This window comes from Aspergillus karnatakaensis, assembly GCF_047715665.1.
Source record: "Aspergillus karnatakaensis strain CBS 102800 unplaced genomic scaffold BJY04scaffold_70, whole genome shotgun sequence".
Classification (NCBI taxonomy): Eukaryota; Fungi; Ascomycota; class Eurotiomycetes; order Eurotiales; family Aspergillaceae; genus Aspergillus; species Aspergillus karnatakaensis.
The window spans coordinates 79,105-105,649 of record NW_027395782.1 but is presented as its reverse complement, the minus strand read 5'-3'; the positions used below and the strand labels follow the sequence as shown (position 1 = coordinate 105,649).

The following is a 26,545-nucleotide window of genomic DNA, read 5'->3' as shown; positions in this document are numbered from 1 at the left end:
CGCGCGAAGGAAAGAGCCACTGGTCACGTGAAATGCCTTTCGTATCACTTGCTTTGATTCTCAAAAGTTTCACAAACTCTCCAGAAGAGGCGATCTACTTATACCTGCCTTCTACTCATTATTACTCGGGGTAATCCGCAGCGGACAACTCGTGATTCCCATCTCTGGCATACCAGCATACTCCAACGTGCCATTGACCTCGAAATCTGCTGATTGAGCTAGGATAACCTTAAGGCCAATTTGGAGCGCCCTGCGCTTGATTAGCGGGTCACTCGAGGCACGGAAGTGCGAGAGAGTCAACTTACATCCTTGCCAGTGGCATTCCTGCACACCTATGCCGTCCGCGACCGAATCCCAGATGAGACGTGATGTTCGGTCGGTTGAGGATGAACTCATCAGGGTTCTCGAATGCCTCAGGATCTCGGTTTGCGGCAGCATATGTCATCGTTATCGGTGATCTTGCTGGAATGACTCGTCCGTGAAGCTCAATATCTCGAGACGGCGTCCGACAGAACCCGCGATACGGCACGTATAGCCTGACGAATTCCTCAACCGCAGCTGGAATAAGTGACGCATCTGAGCGGAGCTTGTTTTGGAGATCTTTATCTTGTGAGAGGTGGTTGCACATCACGCCGAATAGAAGTGGAGGAGCGACCATTCCGACTACGAGAGATTGGCGAAGACAACCGCTGTTGTGGTCAACTTCACTCAGAAATGGGAATCAACTGGGAGACACCTACATTAATAGTTCATCGTTGAGTGGCTGACCTGAAGAGTCAGTCTCCTGCAGCAATGACGAAGCAGGATCTTGCTCCGGGTCTCGGGGCGACACTCTCCTATCAGCGAACAGTTTCCGTGCAATCATGTATAGTTTCTCCGACTGTGCTGATGTCTCTTCTCTGTCCTGCCTCCGCCACGCATTCACCCACGCGGCCGCAGTTTCTGCCAGCTGCGGCGCTGTCTCGTCTTCTAGATTCAGCCATTCGGTCTCGACCCAGGCCGCGAAAATAGCGCCAAAGTCACCACAAATATCACCTCCACCGTTACCAACAAGCTTTGAAAATTCACGATTTGCATGCTCTAGCAGCAATGGTTCAAGCCGCCTGAGTCTTTTTGGCAGCAGTGTCCGATCTAGTGCCGTGCGATAGGGCGTGTGCGCTGGTGGATCGGTGTTTAGAGGGGGCCGTCGAATACCCCTAGGGTCACTAGGGATAACTGCCTTGACGGACGAGATAAAGGTGCTTGTGTCTGAAGCGGCATTTTTGACGTCTTCATAACGGGTTAGGAGGTAGAAGCCGCCTTTCTCGGTTGTGTGCGCCACAGGGCATCTCGATCTGAGCTCTGCAAACTGAGCGTAGATCTTCTCTGGAACATTGTCCTCTACTAATGTAAAGTCATTGACATCTTCTGGCGGCGTTTGGACCTGCGTTTGAATTGCTGTCGAGGACATTCTAACGAAACCGTCACGCTTGGATTCTGCAACAATGACACCGATCGGCAATTGGGAGCGGGAGGATTATATTGATTGCCTAGGTATTTTTATACCCAGTCGCGTCGTGGTTGCTTTTGGGAGAAGCTGACAGGACCTCGGGAGGAGATGAATGGGGACACATTGCGGGGACACCCAGCCGCCCTGCAGAGACGCATTCTGTGGGGACATGAAGCCTGATCACTTGATTCATTTGTTATTGCGCATGACTCGCGTCTTTTACAGCTCGCAGCGCTCGATGTACGCACTAACTACCTCCTCCATCTCCACAGCGACCCCCCACTGCAGAGACAATCCTCTAAGCAGGGTCCTTATGGCAGTCAGATCATACGATAAGTCCCGAACCACATATTTATCCCTCGGCATTCCTGTCGCGTCAAATGAACCAGCAATAAAATCAAGCGTGTGCTGCATGCTGGCCTCGTTCTCTACCGGGACCCTTTCCGATCCCATTTCCAGTGCCATGAGCGCGGTGTCCCAGTCCACAACTGCCGGGAAGACGATTTTGGAGACTCCTGCCAACGTGAAAGAAGTGTATGTTGTTGCAGCTGCAAAGACGGCACCAGGAATGTTCACATCGTACGCTAAGCCGAGAGGTAGCTGTGCGGCGATGGCCTGAATATTGATTGCGTGGAGAAGGGTCGCTCGCCCGGCAGCACTTTGTGTCCATCGGGCGGGGTTGATCCGGCTTTCCTCGCGTTGGCTTCCACCGAAGATGTTCTGCTTAATGTCGAATAGATGACACATCCGCCTTGTCCCTCGCGCGGTGCTTACCACTGTATCCAGGCAGATGGAGTGCCACTGCAGGAGCGCAGTTAGCCTGTCTGTTGGGGTGAGAGCGTGGCTATTGAGGATATTTTGGCGTAGTTGCCGAAGCACGAGAAGAACATCTCGCTTTGACGGCATACCGACCGGCGGAGGTTTTATTCGGTTTGTCTCTGAAACGAGACACCGGATGCCCTCAAGGACCACCTTATGGTGGAACAACGAAACATCGTATCCTGCTGCTATGCTATCCTGGCGCTGGCGAAACAAGTCATGATAGACGTCGCAGAACCGAACCCGTGGGGTCGGATATTGCTGCATATTCAGAATCCAGTCATCTGGTGTCAGCGCCGTGAACGCAGCATCCCCACTTGGCAGGAGAAGAGGGTTTGCCGTATGCCGCGCAAATGTTGGGTTGCCGCTGAACTGCGACACCACACCGTCTACTATATACAGACCCAGAAGCGTTCGGAGCGTGGTCTCCTGCGCAATCCACTGCCGCCACGTCTGCTCCTTGATAACCATACTGTCACCCGAGTTCGGCAGTTGAATAGCCTCTGTCGCGTCGTACATCCCACAATGGCTAGCCCAATGGATTCCCAGCCCGTGGAATACTTGGCTCGTTGTACGAAATGTGCGGTTCTGCCAAAGTTAGAATGTGTCGATCAATGAATTGAGCCACCCACTTTGGACAGCGCCGCGTATATCTGACTGAGCAGAACAGTTTGAACGAGCTCTACGCCCGTGCATGCGTCTGATGGACGTCTTCGCGTAATCATTGTATTCCATGATGTTGCCACAGCAGTATGAGCTAAACGCCACAGAACATCGGCCTGCACGCATTAGCATTTTCTCGACGGAGCAGCGGGATGATACGGACTTTCTCGGTTGCATCCTGACTGCCGAGGAATCGTGCTCCCAAAGCAATTGCGTTGAGCAACAGAGGAGGAGCACAATCCCGAAAGATGAAAGTCGGCCGATGGAAAATCGGGAACATTGGAATGATGTTCTCGAAAAACATATGGAGACTTCCATCAAGAAATCGCGATGTCAGACCGGTTAGACTTGCCGGTGCGGTCACCCTTGAGAACTGTAAAGATTAGGCCGGTGGTGGATAGTCAAACGCTCAAGCTTACCGTATCACTTATAAGGCTACTGAGAGACTGAATCGCCTGTCGTCCGTCGTCGGCAATCGTGCTGTTCCCTGGAGAATCCTGATAGTTGTTGCTGATCAAGTCCGCCGGCGCCTCTATCATCCCCACCGTCGATGGCGCTAATGCTAGCGGTTGCTGCCAGATGCTCGGATCAATTGACATTATATTGTGTAGTAGCTCTTCCGAGTCTGGCCATAGCAGTCCCGACGCTAGGTCTGCCGGCAGAGGGCGAGGATCATCCATCGGTGTTTCGTATAACGGCAAGCAACTTGAGTCTGGTAGTTGCGTGTTTGATCCATCTTGATCAGACATTGAAGGCCAATCTGGCGCCGACTGACTTTGTGGGGTGATCTGAGGCCCAATACTGCTGGACGTAGCTTGAGACGCAGCTGGTGTGGAATGCACGCGAAGGTGACGATTCAGTACATCCTGACGAGAGAAACATCGTCCACAAACCGTACAGGCGAACGGTTTTGACCCGGTATCTAGTAAGTCAGAGTCCGCACAGACAAGCTAAGCATTTGGGACTGCGTACGGATTCGCTCATGTCTCTATCGGCAGTTAGCCATAGGGCTTATTTCCGACCGGGAGGAGTAAGCGAGGTACCTGGAGATGTTCACGCTTGGTATAGCGCTTAGGGCAGTACTCGCATTGGAGGTTCAGCTTCTTGCGGTGCCGAGTCATGCTGGGGAAGACCGAAAAATGGAGAAGAATGGAGAAAGGAAAAACGAAAAGGAGGTGTCTCCATTGTTTTATGGTTCCCCACTACCGCACCCCCGCATTCTCAACCCCAGACTGTGGGGACCATCTGGAGTGCTTCTACCATGTCTCCATCCCCAACGTCTGGGCGTGCCACCCTACTCCAACAAAGATCGTCGTGGATGGGGAACCCTTGCAGACTCTGTCGAGCTGTCACTGATTTAAGTGAGATCGTCCCTTCAGCTTTGTGGAGGGTGTGGAGTTCCTAGCCAGCCCAGCTACATTGACAACGACACAATGGCAGGCCCGGACGCAGTGACCCCTGTTAACGAGAAGACTTCTTTGTCTGAGGTTGAGGATGCAAAGAAGGTGAATCACATTGCCGTTGAGGTGTCGCATTACGAGCCTGCGAATGAGGAGGAGAAGGCACTCGATCGACGCATTGATCTCAAGACGGACTTTACCTTGCTGTTGATTCTGGCAATTGGGTTTATTGTGAGTTTTGTATCTCATGAAACTTCATTTGGCGTGCTAACAGGCTTGGTAGTTGCTTGGTATCGATAAAACGAACGTCGGATTCGTCGCGACGAGCAGTTTTATTGAAGATGCGAACATCCACCCTAACGATATTCCCAATTCTCTCTCCTTGGTGAGCATACCTCAGTGTATGCTAGAGAAAGCCGCTAATTAATTCCAGTTTTCCGCAACATACGTCCCTCTCCAGCCCATCTCCGCCATGATCGGGCGCTACGTCGGCCCTAAATGGTGGGTTTGCACGCTCATGACCGTTTGGGGCAGCATCTGCATTGCCCACATCGGCATCAACAGCACCCCAACCTTCCTCGCCCTCCGTCTACTTCTCGGAATGGGGGAGTCCGGTTTCACACCAACAGCGTACTATTACATGTCGCTCTTCTACCCTAAGTTTTCGCTCGGTTTTCGCATGGGTTTGTTTTCTGGAATGTACTCTGTTGCTGGTGCGTTCGCTGGTCTTCTCGCCTACGGCCTATTGCATCTCGACTCCTCAATCTTGAAGGGATGGCAGACGGTGTTTTTGTTTGAGGGTGCATTAACTGTGTTCGTTGCTGCTCTTGGTCTTCTGATTTTGCCAACCAGCCCCGGCACCGCGTGGTTTTTGACGCCTGAAGAGCGAGCACACGCCGTGAAGCGCATGCAGCGCGATGATTCGCACGCAGGTGAAAGCGCCGAAGAAGACACCAAGATAACCCTACGTGATGTCAAGGATGTTCTAAAGGACTGGAAGAAGCTCCTAATTATTGTTTTCAACATCCTCTCTGTCTTGGTGAGCTCTCTAATTACCATCATCATATAAAAACTAACCATACTTTAGCCTGTCACCGCATTCACCACCTTCCTCCCCATGGTCGTCGAAGGCATGGGTTACGAGGGTGTCAAGGCAACCCTCATGGCTGTTCCCCCCTTCGTGGTCGGCACCGTCGGCCTGATCATAATCGTCTATTCCTCCGACCATCTCAAGGAGCGCTCCCTACACACCGTCTTCGGCATGGCCCTCGGTCTCATCGGCTGCGTCGTCATGGCCACCTCCGATAATCAAAAGCTCCGCTACGGGTTCGCGCACGTTTGCTTAGCTGGCGTGTTCGTCGGCGGCCCCCTTGTCGCCGTGTGGCTCGCGAGCAACACGCCTGGAAAGGCTGCTCGATCTATCGTGCTCGGAATCAACGGCTGGAGTAACCTTGCTGGTGTGATTGCAGGCCAGTTGTTCAAGAAAAAGTATGCGCCGAGTTATAACTTCCCGCTGATCATCACGATGATCTTGATCGCGGTGGGCATGGCTGGGTTCTGTGTTATGAGGGCGCTGTACATGTGGGAGAACAGACGCAGGAGAAAGGTTATTCTCGAGTGGGATGAGAGGGAGTATGCGGAGGAGCAGAATCGGACGGATAAGAGGGGTGATCAGAAGTTGACCTGGGTTTATGCTTATTAGGGTTGGAGTGAAGCAATAGCTGAGCTGTTTCCTGGTGTAAGAGAAAAGACGGGATCACGATCGCCCTGTCTCAATGACATGATATGATTTAACTAAGCCTTATGGATGCTGCCCTATATGCCCTATATCCCCTTGAATTGATCTGGCAATGAAGATAAAACAACAGACCATAACTCCCTCACCAGCTGTCGCCTAATTCTCAATTGCCAAATGATCAACCCCGTGCATATCATGATCCTTAGTCACTTTTCCAGGCCCAATAGCTTTCAACTCTTTCAACCGACTAAGCCCCTCCTCCTGATGAAAGCCCAGTGCCTGTTCCTCTGTAATCAAACACATCACCTAGCAGACAATGTCTGGTCCTCACCCTCTAGCCCCTTCCCTAGGGATGAATGTCGTATAGTGTCCACTGAAGGGCAATTCTCAGCACCGCGAGCAATACACTCTGACAATTCCTGTTAGGGGCTCACTGTCGTTCTGACCTCATGTCCATGTGTGGTGGGTTTGGGGTGCTCAGAAATCGTACATCTACCCTGCACGCATTAGAACCAACTCGGGTGTAGTCATGTTTGCTTTGTTCCGCGGGTGTGGTCCTAGTTCAGAGGTAGATAGCCCTGTAGATCAGCCGCGCCTCGCTGAAATTGTAGATGCTAACGTTTAGGGCGTTTTCATCTCCATCTTCATGTTCATCGAAGAGCATGGGGCTTTGGGCATTGTTCAGGAGCGGTGGGTTGTGGAATGGGATATCTCGTAAACTTCGGGTTCTTGGCTGGGTGGTTGGATGTTGGGTGTGCGTGGAGTCGAAGATCTGGCTATGGAGGTTTTCCTCGGTCTGGTTTGAAGGAATGGAGGTGGGGGGGAGGGAGAGGGGGGAGGTCTGCTTCCTACTCATTTGGGGTTTGCTCTCTGGGTTGTGGCGGAGGTTGCAGATCAGAGGGGTTATACTGGGTGCTATGGTATATTCGTGAGGCGCGGTGCTGCATTTGCTGAGCATGGGGGGGATCAGAACGGTACTAGGGAGCGGAGACATATTGCAATCCTTCATGTATTGAGGTTCAGGAGAATGGGGTCGGGATTGAGGTTGTGTCTTGAGATGAATTCGCTTCGCTTTGTAAATCTAGAGAACTGTAATGAATGTTCAAAATGCCACTTCACGCTGTGCATAAACAAAACAAGAAAAACTGAAAGAAATCTCGGGGCTTGGCGGTATAGAATGAGGCCAGTCTAGTGCCACTTGACAGGCTCAACACCTATTGTCGACGAACACCTATACTCCTTCACCGAAGGGAATGGTACCTCCTCAACTCCTATCCCCCTACAAGCCGCTAGGACCAACCCCCCGAACTCGGAAATCCCATGCACGGCGCCACTCTCCAGCATGGCTGAATACTGATAAAGGGAGACCATCGACTCGGTGCCATCCCGGGCCTCTACTTCATCAAGACCACCATTCCATTGGGCAAAGACATCATCCCATAACACTGTCCGCAGATCAAAGGGCAAAGCATCAATGAATGGCGTTCGAACTGAATACCCCCTCTTCAACATTGAGTACACGCTCCTCAGCACGAAAGAGATGATGATCGTCCGCCGGACGGTCTCACCCATTAGCCATGCCTTGCGGGGACTAAGACTGTTTGGGAGTTGGATGGGCGCTTGGGCCCACAGCTTGTGGCCGATGTGGTAGAGCATGGCGCTGGTGGATTCCGAGTAAGGAGTTGCAGGGTCTTCGGTTAGTAGGAGCATAGATTGCGCAAGGAGGAGGGCTTGCGTTGTAGAGAGGAGAGTGGTGAAGGTTGTTGGGTGGTGAATCCGATTTGAGAGAGAGGTGATTGTGTCTTTGAGAAGTGGTGGGAGAGATGAGTTTGGGGTGTTGGTGGTGTAGAGGTGGCAGAGGGTGTGGATTTGTTGGATTGGTGGTGGGGGCGTTATGTAGGAGCTGTACTCCCAGGACTCGGACCAGAGTTCGGGATGGATGAAGTGGGTTTTCATGTCTTGGACGAAAGAGATCGAGTATGAGCGGATTCCTGAGACGAGGAAGGCGATGATGCTGGGTTTGAAGTCTTTTCTGATTTCTAATGGTGGGGGTAGGTAGATGGTGGGGGGGTATGCGCGTGTTGGTTCTCTTGTGCTGGCGTCTAGCTTCCGAGTCTTTGAGGACGGCTCTGAGCCAGTATGAGTAGAGAGAGGCACGTTGATGTATTCACAGGCGAGTTTTCGGGATAGGCATCTGGTGCAGTGCGGCCAGCGCTGGTCGCAGCGGCGCTTGCTCCGAATGCAGGCTTGACATGACCGATGTAGTGTTGGAGGTCTGACCGTGGAAGGCGCCATTCTGGCAGATAGAATGGAATAGTGGATGAAGGATGGTGGACAGATGCAAGGGGAGGACATCCGACAGGGGCTGCAGGTGCCAGGTGGGCGGGGGGGCGAGACAAGAGCCGGTCGCTTGGCACCTCCACTCGCCTCCGATCTGTGTCACGTGGAGTCATGGCGCATCGGAGTTGATCCATGGATCAGGTGGAGTCTAGTCCTATTCGGCTCTAGCTTCTGATCGCCTTCATCAAGGCAAGGTCGTCCACGACGCCCGGCAACTCATCCATTCTATCTGCAAGTGGGAAAATGTGGTGATATAAATACCCTACAGAGATCTAGTCATCATGGATTGTACACCAACTTCCATCTCTGAATCACACACTCTGTCATTTTCTCCTTGACAACTCTACCTAACAACGCAATGGCTGCTCAAATCGCGTGGATAGGTCTTGGGAATATGGGCCGAGTACGAGTCATTTTCTTTTCTCCTGCTATTCAAGCATTACTTACAGACTCTCCAGGGGCTGGCCAAGAATTTGGCTGTCAACGAGTCACTCACCTCCCCCTTGGTGATCTACAACCGAACTCTCTCGCGCGCCGAAAGCTTCGCATCGCAAAACGCAAACACTGTTGTTGCATCAACTATCTCGGAAGTCCTTTCAAAAGCTGATGTTATCTTTACTTGCGTTGGAGATGACGCAGCCATACAAAAGATGATTGGCAGCTGTATTGCCGCCGGTAATATCAAAGACAAGCTTTTCATCGACTGCTCTACTGTTCACCCAGACACTACCTCCTTAATTGCAGCAAAGATTGAGGATGCTGGAGGTAACTTCGTGGCCAGTCCCGTCTTTGGTGCGCCCGCCATGGCCGAAGCAGGCCAAGTCATCTGCGTTCTAGCTGGTCCGAAGGATGCAGTCGACAAAGCGAAAGAATACACCGCTGCGTTCTCGAAGGGCTGCATTGACTTCAGCGGCCAAGATCCTGCGAAAGCCTCTCTACTGAAGATTATGGGCAACACATTTGTCTTACGCATGGTCGAAGCCATTGCTGAAGGATTGGTCGTTGCTGAGAAATCAGGTCTTGGGACTGACTCGCTCCATCAATTCTTTGAGACCGTATTTCCTGGCCCTTACGTGGCATACTCTGCCAGGATGAGGTCGGGTGACTACTATCAGCGCGAAGAGCCGTTGTTTGCTGTGGGCTTGGCTCGCAAGGATGCTCGTCATGCTCTTGGCATTGCTGAACAAGCGGGGGCTAAGATGCGCGGCGTTGAGTTGGCTGATAGATACCTTGCCGAGGTTCAGGAGATGGGTGCTCGAGGCGATCTAGCTAGCATGTATGGCGTGATCAGGAGGGAAGCCGGCTTGAGCTATGAGAATTGATTCATTGTCTCCAAGTATGTCGAGGAGCGATATTGATTTGTAACACGCTCTGTATACGAGTGGGTCTCCTTAGTGCTGGTAGTCTGATATTATACTTGGAGGCAGAAAATATAAGCGTTAGAAATATTAGTCTTGAAACCGATGATTAGTCGTCCCTCCGCCTATAGTCCGCTAACTCCGAGCGAGACATAAGGTCCTCACAGTATAAGGTGTAAGCCGCATAGCTTGGCCCCAGCGGGATGCCGGCGGGCTCCCAGCCAATGAGTGGGATGCACGCGGGATACCGGACTATCAGTGGGACGCCGGAATCCTGAATGTGGATGAAGAAGTGGATATGAAAGCATAATTATAAACCTTCTGCATTTATAAGCGATACCCACAGTTCCGTCGAATTCTTGTGATTTCTCGTGTTCCATCTCCACTGTATATATAGAGCCGTGAATGCTGCTGTTATCGATCCATTCCGCATCAATACAGCACTACAACACCGCAACCAAATCTCAATCATTCCCACACAACCCAAAATCGCAACAATGGTTCAGACTCAGAAAGCCGTGATCATCAAGTCCGAGAAGCAGGGTGCTCTCGTCACCGACCGCCCCATCCCCAAGCTTCGAGATGACTACATCCTCGTCAAAACCGTCGCCGTCGCCCTGAACCCCACCGACTGGAAGCACATCGAGTTCCTGGCTCCCCCAGGCGTCCTCGTCGGCTGCGACTACGCCGGTATCGTCGAAGCCGTCGGCAAAGACGTCAAGAAGCCCTTCAAGAAGGGTGACCGCGTAGCCGGTTTCGTCCACGGCTCTAACGCCGTCCAGCCTGAAGATGGCGCTTTCGCCGAGTACATCGTCGCCAAGGGCGACATCCAGATCAAGATCCCCAACAACCTGAGCTTCCAGGAGGCTGCTACGCTTGGTGTCGGTATTACCACTGTTGGACAGGGTCTCTACCAGAGCCTTAAGCTTGCTCCTCCCGAGACCCCGACTAAGGAGGCCCTCCCTGTGCTTATTTACGGTGGTTCTACCGCTACGGGCACTCTTGCTATCCAGTTTGCGAAGCTTTCAGGATACACCGTTATCACTACCTGCTCGCCGCGCAACTTCGATCTCGTGAAGAGCCTTGGCGCTGACGCCGTCTACGACTATAACGACCCCAATGCTGCCGCTGAGATCCGCAAGTACACGGACAACAAGCTCAAGTATGTCTTCGACACAATCTCCCTCGAGGCGTCTTCCAAGTTCTGCGACGAGGCTCTCTCCACTGAAGGCGGCGAGTACAGCTCTCTCTTGGTCGTGCCCCTTGCGCGCGAGAACGTCAATGATCGCTGGACTCTCGGCTACACTGCTGCCGGCGAGGCTTTTAACTTTGGACCCACCCACTGGCCTGCTAAGCCTGAGGATAAGGAGTTTGCGCAGAAGTTTTGGGATAATGCGGCGAAGCTTCTTGGGGAGGGGAAGGTCAAGGTTCACCCGCCTTCTGTTCAGCCGGGTGGTCTGAATGGGGTTTTGGAGGGGTTGAAGTTGCTTAAGGAGGATAAGGTTAGTGGGCAGAAGTTGGTTTATAATGTTGATGAGACCGCTTGAGTGGATGTTACATGCTAGACTGTTATGGCTTTGCTAGATTGAATTATGATTTTGTTGTTCCTGCTTAATACCTTTGATTTTTTTTCAAGTAAATTTTAAAATCCTAGTACGCCAGGGGTCTTTCAACTTCGTGACGTATACTAGTAATCATTATGGTCTCCCACGTCACCGATCCTCGAAATTGGCTGGCATTCCGGGTCCACGGTAAGGAGTTCTTCAAACGGCTTAGCCTCCGCCAGAAACTGGGGTCCCCTGCAAGCAAAATTAAGCAGTGGAGACTAAACTCTTTTTGTACAGTGTCCGATGGCGGCATACTTTGAACGTCAATATATCCACTTCGCTGTCTTCCAGGATGTTCCTGGAATTATGATTAGAAATGCCGAAAGAAGAGACCTATAAAGAGCTCTTACTTCTCTTAGGATTTCAAGCATCAATCTCATCTTCGCGCGCCTTGTGCTCTCTATAACAGTCGTGATGTCGTGCAAATATCAGAAAGTCCTTATCATCGGTGCCACCTCAGGCATCGGCAAGGCCCTCGCTGCGAGGTTTGTCCAAGAAAACGTCTCCCTCGTCATCGCAGGCCGCCGCGAGCAGAACCTCAACGAATTCAAGCAGCAGCATAGCAGCGCCAATGTCACCAGCGTAGTATTCGACATCACCAAGCTAGACGAGGTACGCTCCGTCCACAGCACCCCCTTCCTCTCCACCATCTAACAACCATCTAGATCCCCTCCTTCCTCTCCACCATCTTCACCACCCACCCCGACATCGACTGCGTCTTCATAAACTCGGGCATCCAACGCCCCTTCGACTTCTCCGCCCCCTCCACCGTCAACCTCACCATCTTCGACCAAGAACTCCTCGTAAACTACACCGCCGCAGTGCACTTCACCAAGTCCCTCCTCCCCTACCTGCAAGCCCAAACCACCCCCACCGCAATCGCCTACACAACCTCCCAAATGGCCCTCGTCCCCATGATGCGCTGCCCCAACTACGGCGCCTCAAAGGCCGCCCTGCACCATTTTATCCTGGCGCTACGCACGCAGTTGAAGACGGGGCCGGGTGATGTTAAAGTGATTGAGGTCTTTCCGCCCGCTGTGCAGACGGAGTTGCATGATGAGAAGCATCAGCCGGATTTGAGGGATGGGGGGTTGATTGGCATGCCCGTTGGGGAATTTGTGGAGGAGCTTTGGGATGGTTTTGTGGAAGGGGAGGAGCAGATTGCTGTTGGGTCGGCGAGGGAGGTTTTTGAGGGGTTTGAGTGGAAGAGGCAGGAGATTTATGAGAGGATGACGGTTATGTTGGGGGGGTTGTTGAAGAGGTTTTTGAAGTGATTGGTTGGTTTCGGGTTGAAAGGGTGGAAGTCTATATATTTAACCGTTATTTGATAGCTTGCATTGGGTCGGCAGTCTTGTTTGACTTGAAAATATATATATGCGAACGACAGATCGTGATGTTTGATACTTCTCGGCTAGTGTAACCTCAAAACATAACGATTCTCCTTATACTAGAACGATTTCCGATGGTTGTTCTTCGTTGTCAGCAAACATGGGTGGGCTCCGAGGTCGGGGGGAGATGTCAGGTGGACGGACGCCTTGGCCGAAAAAGGAAATGACAAGGGCGCGACTGGCACGTGACTGCTCAATCTTGTTCGTCCTGATTTCTAAGGATGACTCCAACATCTACTCCCATCAACCATTCTCATCGACACCCTATTTTATCCTGTGTAACAGGCTTGAACTGTCTCACAAGAAACAAGAATGCCATTTGACCTGCCCGAGCATCCTCAAGAAGCATTGTGGGCAGTAGAAACGTTTCCGGAAAATGACTCCGGCGAACTGCAGTTAACGGATGACCCGACCCCTCCAGACTCTCTGGTTCTCGGCTTTGATTCTGTATTTCAAGGGCTAGATGGCTCGTCAACTCCGCACGACATAGATGGAATTCTTGACAGTAATCACACAAGCCCAGCCCGTCGAGACTCGCCTGTTGCCGCCTCAGGAAACGAGTCGCAAAAGTCACGGCTGATGACCAGAGCTGCAACCAATGTCCTCAAACGATGGTTCGATAAACATTTCGATAATCCTTATCCCAGCAAGCAAAGGAAAGCATCATTGGCTGAGGAAGCCGGTCTAACCGTCACGCAGGTCTCAACCTGGTTTTCCAACGCTAGAAGGAGGCGGAGGTACAGATACCACAATGGCTCCTTCAACACTGTGTCTCGGCCTGTCGATATCGGAAACCAGGCGAGCGGAAGCTCAACCATGAGCCCGCTTGAGCGGTGGCGCAATTCGCCGCCCGAAGCGGAAGCAGCGTCCCTGGATGCGATCATGAGTGCGGTGGCAGTGTGCGAGAACTCAGGCCTACCACCGGGCAGCAGCGCAGCTCAACAAGATTTACAGCCCACGCCGAATGACTCTCGATCTGTTGCCTCATCCAATGCATCTGGATCCGGGCTTTCCAACAGTTCAGCCTCATCCGCCTACAGTCACGGCTCGCATAGTTCCAATGGCTCGTTCAACAGATTCTACGTAGCCGAACCACAACGTCGACGCCGACGACGCCCAAAGCCGTCAACCATCCTCACAAAGACACCCGGAAGACTCGCACAAGGACCACGACCATATCAGTGCACATTTTGCACAGATACCTTTCGAACAAAATACGACTGGATACGACACGAAAAGACCCTGCATCTATCGCTGGAGAGCTACACGTGTTGCCCTACCGGCCCGACCTATTTAGCCTCTAATGGGACTGAACTCTGTGTCTTTTGCGATGATCCTAATCCGTCTGATAATCATGTCGAGTCTCACTCGTATAGCAGGTGTCAGGAGAAGCCGTCGGTGTTACGGACGTTCTATCGGAAGGACCATCTTGTTCAACACCTTCGCCTAGTCCATAGCGTGAATCAGCTTCAACCAAGCATGGACAGCTGGAAGTCTCAGGTAGATAACATCAACTCGCGCTGCGGACTATGCAACGAATGGTTTGTCTCATGGGTTGCGAGGAATGAGCACATCGGCCAACACTTTCGAGAAGGCGCATCGATGAAGGATTGGAAAGGGCCACGCGGACTCAATCCGTCAGTCGCATTGGCAGTCCAGAATGCTATGCCACCATACCTGATCGGCATCGAAGCTATAGGGATGGATCCGTTCAGTGCGTCCCAGCTTGTCGGGGGAAACTTTGACATGGAAGCTGCAACCACCGCAAATCCTACGGCAGTCGCGGCTAAGCCATCACCGTTCGAATGCTTCACTGTTGAGCTCACCGACTTTGTGCGCAAAAACCGAGCTGCAGGAGTGCCCATCACGGATTGCATGCTGCAGAACCACGCTCGGCGGACACTCTTCGGTGACGATGACCCCTGGAATCAAACGCCAGCCGACAATGCAGAATGGCTCGAACTCTTCAAGAAGGGCATGGGTCTCGACACGATACCAGAAACATCTGACGGAGCAACTCCCCAGCCCTCGGGTCGAGGAGCAGTAGAACTGTTTCCCTATTTCTCTGCTGGACCCTGGGCCCCGTGGGGCGTACTTAGACCACATCCCGGTGATGTGGATCCTTCTAACGCTTGTGAAGAGTACATGACCTGGTCGTGGCAGACGCCAGAAGCTCTTGCGGAGTTTCGGAAGGCCTGCGCGGGCATCTTTGCTCAAGCGCAACCTGATGGAATGACGGGCGCCGCTGTCTCGTCGTGCCAAGCAGAGTTCTTCCAGTATTACAATGATCTCTTAGGCTCTGAGACACTTCCATTCATACCGGATATGGATCCTTCCGACTTGGTATCCCCTTCGCATATTCTAGAAGACCTGCCTGCGTCTGCCATGCTCCCGGGAGATGGCCAGCAAAATCCCGCTTGGCTCGATCCACGCCGTCTCGACTCTGTGTAATTATCTGCTCAGCGATTGATCAGCGCACGCCCCCTGACAAATCTGCTTACTGAGGTTGCAATGGCCTGTGGACGGTCATTCCCGCCTCAGCCCAGCTTCCGTTTGCACGAATACGCGGCATGATTGGAGTAATGAATTAGACTAATTTTACGCATAATGATTAGCGTGCTGGCATTTCTCCTTTTCCTTTTCCCCGATCCCTAATATATGACACCAACTATATCGAAGTTTAATAATGTTCCCGAAATGGAAGCACTGCGCGCTGGGCACCTCCGGGGCACTGGCTGTATGTTTCTTGCCACCACCACATAATGCCTTGTATTCCTCACATTCCAGATGCCATCGAATATGGGAGACAGGTAGTGGTGAACGCTTCTTCTGTTGCAACTTGCCTAGTCCTTATTCCAACGCTTGTCGATCCGTTGACACTTACCCGCGGCTGAGCCATCTCACTCCAAATGGGTTGATTGCATGACGCTTGGCATGGGCTGAACAAAGAGCTATATTGCTGACACGACACCGCTCTTCAACCTATTTCTTCGGTCTGCCGGCCTCCTTCTCCTCTACGTCTTAATTTGACACAGGCTTTATTCTTTTGTCAATTCCAACATGGCATGTTCTGCTCTCCCGTCGTCTGCCGACTACATCATTGTCGGCGGAGGAACCGCCGGCCTGGTACTCGCTGCTCGGATTTCTGAAGACCCAGATGTCTCTGTTGTTGTTTTCGAAAGCGGTGGAAATAGCACATCAGACCCGAGGGTTTATGATACGTTGGCGTGGCATACCGTACCGGGAACAGAGCTGGATTGGAAGCCAACAATAGAGCCGCAGGTGTGTTCGCAGTCGATTTGGCTATCACCCTCTCTATTGCTAACCAAGAATTCAGACAGGATTGAATGATCGTCGCACCGAGCATCCCGCAGGCAAACTCCTGGGCGGCTCATCCGCCATCAATGGAATGGTGCTTACGCCGCCATCGCCAGCGGGAATCAATGCTTGGGCAGAGCTAGGCAACCCCGAGTGGACGTGGGAAATATTCCGACCATATCTCGAGAAAGCGTTCACCCTTCCCGGTGAGACCGGCAACGGCCCAATTAAGACTTCGTATGCTGCTCTGGTCGAGGGAAAGACGCACCCTGTTATTGAGGCGTGGATCTCTGGACATGCGGAGCTAGGATATGAGGAGTCAACGGACTTCTTCGCCGAGGAGAGAACAATCGGGGTGCGGCCGTATACTGCGACCATTGACCCCGTCTCAGGAAACCGAAGCAGCTCGGACAGCACATACGGTGTTGTCGCGGGTGCGAGGGAGAATGTCAACATTGTCACTCACGCGACAGTTCGACGTGTTTTCCTCAACAAAGAAGGCGGCAGTTTCATTGCAACAGGAGTCGAAGTCACAGTTGGAGGAAAAGCCACGACCGTCAAGGCAAAAAAGGAAGTCATCCTCTCAGCAGGCGCACTCCACACACCCAAACTCCTCGAACTATCCGGCATCGGCAACCCAGAACGCCTAGCAGAAGTGGACATCCCCCTCATTATCAATAGCCCCAACGTCGGCAAGAACCTTCAAAACCACATTATGGCTCAGATCCCCATCCCCTTAAAAGCAACCCCCGCCATCGCAAACGCCGCACAGGGCATGCTCGCGATATCGTTTACGCGCCTGGACCCAAACCAGCTCGACGAAGTTTTCTCTCTCGTCCCGGAAACCCCAAGCAAGGTAGAAGAGGTAGTGAAATCACTTCTCAAGTCAACAAACGAAGCCTCCGCATATAACATGATCGGCATCCTACCCGATAGCCTCGCCGTCGTCGCTCCAATGGTCAGCTACTCCCTCTCCCGCGGGACCGTCCACATTTCCTCCTCTGACCCAGAGGCACGGCCAACTATCGACTTCCGCTACCTTACCCATGATCTCGACATCGAGATTCTCGCACGCCATGTTCAGAACACGTATGGACTTCTCTCGACCTCATCGTTCGCGGAAATCATCGATTCGAAACCTGAGATTCCGGATATTGAGACGATCAAGAAGACGTTGAGAGAGTCCCTCGCGGTTAATGCACACCATGCCTGTGGAACGGCGGCTATGCTTCCGAGGGAAGATGGCGGTGTCGTGGATCAGCATTTGCGGGTTTATGGGACGAGGAATTTGCGCGTTGTGGATGCGAGTGTGATTCCGCTGATTCCGCATGCGAATCCGATGGCGGTGGTTTATGGCGTTGCGGAGAGAGCGGCTGATTTAATCAAGGCGGATGTTTGATTTTGGAGATAGAGGAGGAAGATGGGAGGAGCGGCGGCAGATAGATGACTGACTGTATGGGTAGAAAAGCCAAGTGCTACATGTGAAATGAATCTTGACCTCACAGTGTCCGTCTAAAGTCAATATAGCCGTAGATGATATGAGAGAGTAACGGTATCAAGGAAATTGACCATCTGTGCCTCCGGGCAAACCCCAGAAGTCAAGTAACCTTGCCACATTGTAAGCCATCCTAGCCTTGCCACCGTCTGTGGTCCTCTGGATATTGGTCTCATTACAGCATGGACGCCTGGCTACTTGAAACCTCCAGAACACCCTCGTTATGGGATGGATCTTGTGATACACATCCACACGCCCACCGCCAAGATACAGCGCCTCATCAAGGCAGCACTAGTAGCCCAATTAATGCCAGGATGAAACTACTAATGGTGTTGTGCAATGGCAATAAATATGAGACTAGCTGGACCCCGCCTTTCAGTTTCCCCAGACTTAATCTTACCACTCACCTCACTTCTATATCCCATCTTCCAATACCAAGTCTCTTAGACCGCCATCTCCACAAGGAGTAATAGAATGGTGAGTGTCTTCTAACCTACTAGAGGCCTGTGAATCTCAACACGAAGATCCTTCATTCTAGACCGACACTCTCGCCTCCCAGTCCTGCCACGTCCACGATCGAATGCGGTTGCGGAAGCCACACCTAAAGGATACCCTCCCTATCCAGCTATGTGTGCTATGCAATCGCCACTTCTGTGTCGACCATAAGGGGAAGGAGGATGGTGTTTGTGAGATCAATCATGAGACGTACTATCACAAGCATCGAGGGATCCAAAAGTACCTCTATCGCACTTATGAGGATTGGAAAAATGATCACGACCAGAGGGTTATTGATGAGATCTGGGCAGAGGAATTGAGCAAGGGTAATCTATGATGATGAGATGCGTTGTTCGGTGATGGCACGGTCTTGGAGTCAAGCATACCAATGCATAACTAGGACAACAGTTTGAACTATATCAGGTATCGCCCCTATAGCATCACACTGGTCAAGCACCGGACACAAAGTTAAAAATACGGCTTGTATAAAATGCTCTACCTATACTCTATGCTGCTATAGGAAAATGCGCGTCATGCTTTTGATATCTCCCAAGCTTCCTTGATCTTGAAAATCTCGCACCCCCCCCTGGCATCAACCTTTCGTTTCGCTCTGGGTCTCCGGGAGCATGCACTCAATCTTAGTAAGCCCCGCATCCTTTTTCAGCTCGTCAAACGCTGTGCAGAAGTCCTTATAGCGTCTTTGAATCTCACAACCTCCTTCTGCATCATTCTATTGTGGCCCAATGAGAGCAGCGCCGGAGCCGCCGAATCGGATGGGGAGAGATCTCTCCAATTGCAAAACCATTCCGACGCACCAGATATCTTGGACATAGAAGAGATAGAAGACATCTGGATCGAACTCGAAGTCAGCAGGAGGTCCGCTGCACACAACCTGGCCTCATATTTGAGAAACGCTCAAGGGACAGTAAGGAGGATAATACGTCAGATGTGACCCAAGGTAAGCGCGCGTGTGAGGAAACAAACAGTCCCGTGTCTGTAGCTTTATCTCGCAGCCTGACTTTCAAAGCGGCCATATCGAAGAGCGCCACTTTATCTTCATGGCAATGGGACGCCAAGATCGACAAGGACGACCTCAGACGTGATCTCATGGCATTGAAACCCTTAATTGAGTTTCTTGTAGACCGGGCTGCGGGATCCATGTCTAGGTAAGCTTAGCGCAAGCAACTCGCCTGCCCAGCTCAAATGCTAATCTTTGTTCTCTACGAGACTAGGGCTGATATCTTCGGCGTCGATCCTGGCTATAACGGGAGCGAGTCTTGTTTGTCTACCAACCACCACTGCTGCTATCATCGCAGTCAAGGGCAGCGGTATCCTTATATGTGCTGGCTGTCTGTGGCGTTGCGGTGCAGAACTTGGGGAACGGGCTGTAGCTGCATGGTGCCGGCGAACCGTACAACGATTGTTGGATGCCATAGAAGATGGAACACTTCGCGATGAAGAGACGGATGCACTCGATGAACCGGAGTTCCGGTGGATCAGGGGATTCAGTAGACGATAGATACTGGTCTTACCCTCTTGATACATCGCTGCCAGTCAATCGTGGGCTCCGCTCTCAACTTCAGCCTTGACCACGCTTACACTCGTATACGCCCGCTGAGCGTCATATGATAACACGGTGTAACTTTGCTTCTTCATTGACAGGCTTTGGTACTTGGCAAGGAAGATCACCCGTACAGCATGATTCTATGCGTCGTATCAACATAGGTAGTTCTCTACAGTAATGTTACGCGAACTATAGACCCAGGTCCGGTAATATGAGGCTTTACCCGATCAGCTTTATTCCTAAAGCACAGGTGTAATAAATAGCCCAATTACGGCTATAGCCTGATGGTTATATGAAGATGTAGATAATTCTTAGGCACCAGTAAAAACTACAGTCGCTTGTCGCGAGGAGAATCATCAACGAACTGATGGAGCTTGTACTTCACCGCACCAGCTTGCCGTCATCAGCCTGACAATCAAAAGTTCCCAGCGAAATGGTCCCGCTTCCTGTCTGGTGCAAATTCTCGTATGGGGCGCTTCTGGTCTCCGTAAGCTGAGACATCGGCGGAACTTATATCCGACTGATCAAGACGTTTGATTTCGACTCGAATATTGGCAGTGCAAATGGCCACGCGATTATGCCCACCTCCTCGGGCTACGTGTCGTTTCGTTCGACTGGACTACTAGGACACGTATGGCTTTTGACCAGAATTACAACTTCCATGAGGAAATCTGAGCTCGTCCATGGAGCCCGGGTCTGGTGGTGCTCTGTTACACGACAGGCGGGGCAGATTCCAAGCTGACGTACTACCAGAGGGAGTGCATTTGAGCGGAACGCAGCCAACCAGGTGCAGCCAGACCAGGATAGGCCTGGTCAATGGAGGCTGAGAAGACCAGAGTTCGCACTTGTTACACGATCGTAGGATCCGGTATAATTAAGCGTGATATAATGGTATCTGTACGCAGGGATTGTGCACTTCGTGTTCCTGACACGACCTGAACTTAGGTAGAGACAGCGCATAACTCAGGTCCTTTCGCGTAAGAAGTAGCTAGGCTTGGAACGAGACTAAAGACACCAACGAGTCAGTAAGTAATTGGATCTTGCTATATCATCTCTCATCAACCGGCAACCTTGTTCAGCTGATTGTCCTCCAAGGGCATCCATCTAAAACCTTATCCGTGAGACAGACCAACCTGACAGGACTCAGCTATGGGAAACACTGCTCTGTAAATGGTTCTCTTTGCGGGGGTGGACTGTATACCATGTGTCATATATCCAACTGCAAGCCACAAAGCTCGTGCAATAGCGCCCCTTACCTAGCACTTGCAGTAGACTGCATTCGAACTCTATTCACCAGGTTGCTGCAGCTTGATCGACCACTAACGAGGCGTGTCTAAGGATCTGGGTAGAGAGCTGACGACCAATACATTGAATGTCAAAGAGGGGCATTGTCATCCGCCATCCTCGTGCCTCGATACAATACCGGGGATCCTTGTTCTCGATGCTGATCTAGACCCCGCGTCCACACCGTGTCTGTGATAGTCATCAAGGAATTCCAGCTGCACACCTTGTGCATATCCGCGGGCTTCAGCGGAAAGTGAATTTGAACCGAGTTATATATTATAAAACCCCTTGAGCTATGTACGACTGAAGGTAGAGATTAGCCAGTAAACTTAAGCTGCGTAGAATAGCGGTGATCTTTATCACCCCAGCAAACTGTCAGTCTGAGGCGCATATACGGTCTGTCCAATTGAAGGCTGTCAAGGGGGAAGATCACAGACATAGATGGCGCCGGAGAGAAGCGCCTCCGTTGGTCATGCGGTGCATTTTGCGCAGGCATCGATGATAGATCAATTCCGGCTTTGTTGTGTGCGGAGTGAGGCATCTGTGGAATGTCAGTATTTAGTCTGGGATATAGAAGGGACTTGAGTTAAATACGGCACGATCGCCTCGTTGATACTGTTGCAAGGCTGGAGGTATTGCATCTATTCCTGCATTTTGATTCTCTGTGCATACGATATAACTCTCTCAGTACAACATATCCAGTCATACCTCGCTATCAACACTCTATACGCAAGCCCATCCAGCTTTTAGTCCGCACCACCAAAACAACATGCATATCCTCTCTATCCTCCCCTTCCTGGCCGCTCTTATAACAGCCACAACCGCAATCCAGTGTCTCTCCCCACCACCGCCAAACCCACTCGACGTGACAGCAAACTGGGCTGTCCACTGGAGCCATGTAAAGTATGACAACCCACCCTGATCCCGCAGACTACACAATGAATCGATATTCTAACAAGTGATACCTAGCACCGACCCGTCTACCGTCTGCATCTACCTCTGCAACTGGGGATTGTACTTTCCCCCGGGCTGTATCAAAGTGGCTGGGCCCGTCAGCAGCGCAGCTGATGTTGCTAATATCGGCGGGAAATGTTGGCCGGGGCTTGTCAAAAGGTACTTATAGAGCCTTCCGCCATAGCAGAACAGAATAGCCGCGACTAATGCCTCGATAACGCTAGTAAATACCGCGTGAGAATCGCTGCATGTGGGGATTCGAACACGATTTACTCGGAGTGTGGGCAGATGGATCTTGCCAACTGCCCTTAGTCACTCTCGGGGTTATGGTGTGGGATAATAGGGTGGGAGTAATGCGGTTGAAGAAGGAGAAAATGCGCTATATGGGAGATTGTTGGCGATTATATGATGGTTGCCGCCCGCGTTCTTTCAATGTCTCGGTATAGGTTTTTCCCTGCCTGATCAGGTTTTCCTGTGCCCTAGTGCAAATGCAGAGACAATGTATGCTTTTCCTGTTCTACGTCGGGCCTCTGGTAACTTTCGACTTGTCATGTACCTTGCGTACTGTACGCGTGTTTGGAATCATGTGACGCAATGGCGTTGGCCTTCGCCTGTGGGCAGGTCCTAGCTATGTGTGCGTAGCGTGAAAATAATAGTCTTGAGCGAACGTACTCTAAGAGTAGGAGGCTGCGCGCCACAGTTGCGTGGTGGATCACACGGTCGTGACCCGATCCAACATTTAGACTAGGGTTGGACCACACTCGATGATTCAACTATAGAGTTCGCACCAGGAATGTTGGTGACACTTGGACTTCATAGGAATGCTACACGTAGTCCATAAACAAATCCCTAATGACATTTGAATCATATTCGCTCTTTCGTGTATGCTCTGAGACTCATAAACGAGTATGCACTACCTCCTACCTCTCGCCTTCACGGCAGCAACAGCTGCATTCACCTACGACGAGCTCTGGAATCTGCAAAACTCCCTCTGGGAGAACTTCCTCTACCCGCAAAACCTCCAACAGATCAACGCCACCGACACCTCCGTCTTCACCGAAGATGTATTTCCCCTCCCCCCACCTTACAACTCAACAACCACCCCAACGACTAACCCCTACTAACACCCCCTCCAGGTCCAAGGCCGCGTCGACATAACCCGCACCTTCGACGGCCGCGAGCTCAACACTGAATACAACTTCGGCCTTTTCACCGACCCCGATCACGTCAGCCTCGTCGGCGTGCCCATAAACTACACAATCACCCAGTTCGCTGCCCTCGAGAACATCACCTCCGCATCGACCCTCTTCACCTTCAACGCAACATCCTTCAACAACACCCTCCTCCCAATCACAATCGACACCTGGATCCTCTTCACCCCGGAGGGGAAAATCTCCCAGTACGACTCGACCTTCCGCTGGTTCGGCTGGCTTGTGCAGACTCTCCTCGAGACCGCCGGCCCAACCCTCTTCAACACGACCGACGCGGCGACGACGAAATCGAAACTTGCCGCCCTCCTCGCGGACACGATCTGTCAGACCCACGAGGATTACTGTCTCGGTCCGAACAAGCAGTACGATAGTAAACCCGAGTGCGTGGATTTTCTGACCAAGGAGATCCGGTTCGGCGAGGCGCATGAGCTAGGTATGAATACGCTGCTGTGTCGCGAGGTGCATGAGCATATGGTGCAGTATCGGCCGGCGCAGCATTGTCCGCATATTGGGCCTTCGGGGGGGAGTTATTGTGTTGACGATCGCGGGTATGGGGATGTGGTTACGGAGAGGTATTTTCGGGAGGGGTTTATTCCGTTTGGAGGGGGGGTGAGTCAAGGGTGAGGAATTGGTGTGGGTTGCGCTGTGCGGTTGTTGTTGTTCTGCGTGAGGTGGGGTGGGAGGTTAGGGTATGCTGTTGGTGTCTGAGGGAGTTTGATGGCTTGTGTGGGAGGTGGCAAGGGGTGTTCTGGTTTTGAGTAGGGTGGCTTTTGTTGGTCTACATGTTTTATATTCGATTGTTGGAGTGGACAATCGATGGGATTGTCCTTTTTCGTCGCAGATACACCGGGGAAATACTGTAGCAGGAGGACTGACAGGCAACGATGGATTATTAGATGTCCTACAGGCCTCTAGGAAAGTTCTTTGGTTATAATGCCGTCCTTCGCCCCACCCTCGTCCTCGTTGGATATATCCTTTATCTCCAAATATTCCCTGCGCCGGCGAATGACCGTCCGCTCAAATATGAAACAGCTTAGCAGAACTATACACAAGAACGTGACCGGTATGTGGACACCCGGGGTGAACACACTGCCCAAGTCCAAGCGCAAGCCAGAGCCTGGAGTCGGCGTGGTAATAGCCGTGGGCCGAACACGAGGAGGTGGTCTCCGAGTTGAAGGTGTGGGTGATGGTGAAGGAGAAGGAGAATGATATACCGGGGGTCTTTGAGACGGAGGGAAGTCAAGATGTGAATATGGATTGGGACCGGCGGTCGCTATGCTCTCGTTCGTGCAGAAGGTGGCTTCGAGGCGGCCGTAGAGGCGTCGAAAGGTGTTTATGAGGGCGAGAGGGCAGTTGAATTTGTGGGTGGATTGGATGTCAATGTCAGTGGCCTTTTGGAGGTTGGGTAGGGAGAGGCTATGGATGGTGTAATTGTTAGCTCGTCAGGCAGCCTATGCTCATTTCATGAAGATTCGGCAAGTTGGTAAAGGAAAGAATCCTGGGGATATGATGTATTGAATATGATGTAGGGTTCCTTACGCAGTAATGGGGCCTTTCATGTATAGTCCTCCGACCTCTTCGACAGGGGAGGCTATCGCAACCGGTGACGTGGCCTGGATCTCAAGTTTGGTACCAGTTCGTTCGAGTCCGGATAAATTGACGCTGAGAAGACGGATCGTTAGTTGAGTTGGTAGGAATAAGTACACTGCAGCAATAGCAGATTCATACCTATGTAGATGTCCCTCAAATTTCGGTGTACCGTGAGCCTGGCGCAGGGAGGGCATAGATATGCCCGAGAACTTAGTATGCGTTGATCGCACATGTAACCATCCGGGGATCAATCTCCCGTTTCTGTTGATCTCCGCCAGCTTGGGAACTGATAGACTGGGGCTGCGTTAGTATAAGGCACATAAAGGGATCTATGCAAGACGGGAAAGCTAACCTATTCAAATCACCAACAACTGACATGGCGCCTGCGTGTGTGAGCAGGGGAAGATCCAGATCGACTGGTGTGAGGAGATGATGGCCGCCCTGCTCGTTCCCAGTGCGGAGCGCCAATCCAGAATTGACCAACTCCAGCGATGGAAACGACGCACTGCAGCGCAGTCAGAACGGTAGCACAATAGCAGGGGTCAGTGGCATTCATACTTTCTCCAAATTCCGTAGACATGAAGATCGTCAACACGAGCCAGAGCTGAAAGGTCGAACGATGACCCCTCCGGGGCCAGTCTCAGCCCAAGGTCTCTGGCTTCCACCAGCTTCGGAAGCTGCACTCGCGATAGCCCTTGGGCATAGTCGGTAGTCTAGCCAGATTGACTGCATGTACTTCACGTTGAGCATCTCGATGGCTTCAAACCTTGGCTCCCGAAGGGCCTTGCGCTCGAACCTGATGTTACCGCTGAAACTCTCCACGCTGTTGAGTACAAGGGCGCCGAAGAATGAGGGGTGGATGCTGATATCTCCTTTAAGTGTGGTGCAATTGTCGAATGCGCGCAGTTGTTCAGGGTGTGAGAGGATCAGGTTGCGGTAGTAAAAGACCATGGGGGCCGTGTAGCATGGTTCCTCTTGCGCGTGGGCTGCCCGACCAAGTGTCAGAGGAACATCTAATGAACCTTGGCGAAGCAGCTCTTGTACCTATTGGTAAACCCACGGCCAACGCCGCCAGTATCAGCAGGTGGTGGATCATCGCGGCGATATTCTTAACAACTGGAGGGCTTTATTTCAGATTAAGAACGAGCGACAAATCAGGGAGAATTGGACCTGTTAAGTAGCATTCTGCCCAAGTGCCAGACTGACCAAGAACAGGGCTCATACCTTGGCAACGAGCTCCATTGGAGCTCAACGCAACTAAAGATCCGATGCCTCAGAGCGCATACCGAGGCCCAATCAATCATCTTATCCTATAATCCCTGCTGAAACGGCTCCTATCACGACTAACAGAACGGCTGCGGGACAAATTGGTAACTACGTTAGCGGCTATAATCTTATATTGCTCACAGCAGTTCTTGCGGCAATAACTGTCTATGAAAGGAGTCGAAGCCGCCCTAGTGACTAGACCTATGAACGACGCCTGGTCTGGACGTTCTCGGCATAGCTGCGCCTAGACCAGAGCAATGAGATACCAAAGACCCGAGCCTGTAATGCAAGGATCTGGCCCAGTAGGGTTTGCATAAGCTCCAGGGCCTGCAGGGCAGTAAGTGCTCGCTTGAATTGTCATGCTGTAGAAATTTTTAGTTAGTCATGGTTGAGCCCGAGAACTATAGTTCTGTACTAAATAGCGTGCAATCAGCTCAGAATAAACATGGAGATCTCGTGGTATGTCTGATCTATCTGAACCTTCGACATTGCTTACCATCTGATCGTTGCCCCTCTTAACTTCACCAACAACCCCAAATTGCCCGTCTTCGTAGTCGTAAACGTGG

The 26,545-nt window shown here is 51.7% G+C and overlaps 12 protein-coding genes across 12 annotated transcripts; 8 read left to right on the top strand and 4 right to left on the bottom strand.

The window, feature by feature from the left end:
• Positions 1 to 111: 111 nt before the first annotated feature.
• BJY04DRAFT_210763 (cytochrome P450) lies at positions 112 to 4,092 on the bottom strand (the record flags this gene model as incomplete). Its single annotated transcript, XM_073714301.1, has 8 exons — positions 112 to 250; positions 306 to 689; positions 741 to 1,423; positions 1,742 to 2,896; positions 2,941 to 3,087; positions 3,135 to 3,344; positions 3,391 to 3,893; positions 4,029 to 4,092. The coding sequence occupies 8 exons, from the start codon at positions 4,090 to 4,092 to the stop codon at positions 112 to 114; spliced, it is 3,285 nt and encodes a 1,094-aa protein (XP_073566032.1).
• On the top strand, positions 4,063 to 6,237 carry BJY04DRAFT_147506 (major facilitator superfamily domain-containing protein). The gene is made up of 4 exons (XM_073708815.1): positions 4,063 to 4,602; positions 4,655 to 4,756; positions 4,805 to 5,410; positions 5,459 to 6,237. The coding sequence occupies exons 1-4, from the start codon at positions 4,405 to 4,407 to the stop codon at positions 6,071 to 6,073; spliced, it is 1,521 nt and encodes a 506-aa protein (XP_073566031.1). The 5' UTR covers positions 4,063 to 4,404; the 3' UTR covers positions 6,074 to 6,237.
• A 434-nt stretch (positions 6,238 to 6,671) lies between these two features.
• Positions 6,672 to 7,103, bottom strand: BJY04DRAFT_223299 (uncharacterized protein; the record flags this gene model as incomplete). The annotated part of the gene is made up of 1 exon (XM_073717652.1): positions 6,672 to 7,103. The coding sequence occupies one exon, from the start codon at positions 7,101 to 7,103 to the stop codon at positions 6,672 to 6,674; it is 432 nt and encodes a 143-aa protein (XP_073566030.1).
• A 117-nt stretch (positions 7,104 to 7,220) lies between these two features.
• Positions 7,221 to 8,135, bottom strand: BJY04DRAFT_200364 (uncharacterized protein). The gene has a single exon (XM_073712913.1). It carries the CDS (start codon positions 8,063 to 8,065, stop codon positions 7,298 to 7,300), a length of 768 nt encoding a protein of 255 aa, XP_073566029.1. The 5' UTR covers positions 8,066 to 8,135; the 3' UTR covers positions 7,221 to 7,297.
• Positions 8,136 to 8,807: 672 nt separating this feature from the next.
• Positions 8,808 to 9,771, top strand: BJY04DRAFT_223297 (NAD(P)-dependent oxidoreductase; the record flags this gene model as incomplete). The annotated part of the gene is made up of 2 exons (XM_073717651.1): positions 8,808 to 8,852; positions 8,908 to 9,771. 2 exons carry the CDS (start codon positions 8,808 to 8,810, stop codon positions 9,769 to 9,771), a joined length of 909 nt encoding a protein of 302 aa, XP_073566028.1.
• A 533-nt stretch (positions 9,772 to 10,304) lies between these two features.
• On the top strand, positions 10,305 to 12,688 carry BJY04DRAFT_210759 (uncharacterized protein; the record flags this gene model as incomplete). Its single annotated transcript, XM_073714300.1, has 3 exons — positions 10,305 to 11,309; positions 11,847 to 12,026; positions 12,080 to 12,688. The coding sequence occupies 3 exons, from the start codon at positions 10,305 to 10,307 to the stop codon at positions 12,686 to 12,688; spliced, it is 1,794 nt and encodes a 597-aa protein (XP_073566027.1).
• A 693-nt stretch (positions 12,689 to 13,381) lies between these two features.
• Positions 13,382 to 15,253, top strand: BJY04DRAFT_231908 (uncharacterized protein; the record flags this gene model as incomplete). The annotated part of the gene is made up of 2 exons (XM_073719649.1): positions 13,382 to 14,845; positions 14,966 to 15,253. The coding sequence occupies 2 exons, from the start codon at positions 13,382 to 13,384 to the stop codon at positions 15,251 to 15,253; spliced, it is 1,752 nt and encodes a 583-aa protein (XP_073566026.1).
• Positions 15,254 to 15,862: 609 nt separating this feature from the next.
• On the top strand, positions 15,863 to 17,519 carry BJY04DRAFT_223293 (GMC family oxidoreductase; the record flags this gene model as incomplete). Its single annotated transcript, XM_073717650.1, has 2 exons — positions 15,863 to 16,084; positions 16,140 to 17,519. The coding sequence occupies 2 exons, from the start codon at positions 15,863 to 15,865 to the stop codon at positions 17,517 to 17,519; spliced, it is 1,602 nt and encodes a 533-aa protein (XP_073566025.1).
• Positions 17,520 to 18,012: 493 nt separating this feature from the next.
• On the top strand, positions 18,013 to 18,639 carry BJY04DRAFT_200356 (uncharacterized protein). The gene is made up of 2 exons (XM_073712912.1): positions 18,013 to 18,092; positions 18,154 to 18,639. Exons 1-2 carry the CDS (start codon positions 18,090 to 18,092, stop codon positions 18,445 to 18,447), a joined length of 297 nt encoding a protein of 98 aa, XP_073566024.1. The 5' UTR covers positions 18,013 to 18,089; the 3' UTR covers positions 18,448 to 18,639.
• Positions 18,640 to 21,531: 2,892 nt separating this feature from the next.
• BJY04DRAFT_200353 (uncharacterized protein) lies at positions 21,532 to 22,696 on the top strand. Its single transcript, XM_073712911.1, has 3 exons — positions 21,532 to 21,861; positions 21,928 to 22,071; positions 22,137 to 22,696. The coding sequence occupies exons 1-3, from the start codon at positions 21,728 to 21,730 to the stop codon at positions 22,222 to 22,224; spliced, it is 366 nt and encodes a 121-aa protein (XP_073566023.1). The 5' UTR covers positions 21,532 to 21,727; the 3' UTR covers positions 22,225 to 22,696.
• BJY04DRAFT_147447 (uncharacterized protein) lies at positions 22,693 to 23,902 on the top strand. The gene is made up of 2 exons (XM_073708813.1): positions 22,693 to 22,976; positions 23,049 to 23,902. The coding sequence occupies exons 1-2, from the start codon at positions 22,821 to 22,823 to the stop codon at positions 23,745 to 23,747; spliced, it is 855 nt and encodes a 284-aa protein (XP_073566022.1). The 5' UTR covers positions 22,693 to 22,820; the 3' UTR covers positions 23,748 to 23,902.
• A 132-nt stretch (positions 23,903 to 24,034) lies between these two features.
• Positions 24,035 to 25,664, bottom strand: BJY04DRAFT_223291 (uncharacterized protein; the record flags this gene model as incomplete). The annotated part of the gene is made up of 6 exons (XM_073717649.1): positions 24,035 to 24,539; positions 24,663 to 24,785; positions 24,852 to 25,007; positions 25,066 to 25,218; positions 25,272 to 25,390; positions 25,455 to 25,664. The coding sequence occupies 6 exons, from the start codon at positions 25,662 to 25,664 to the stop codon at positions 24,035 to 24,037; spliced, it is 1,266 nt and encodes a 421-aa protein (XP_073566021.1).
• Between the last annotated feature and the right edge of the window lie 881 nt (positions 25,665 to 26,545).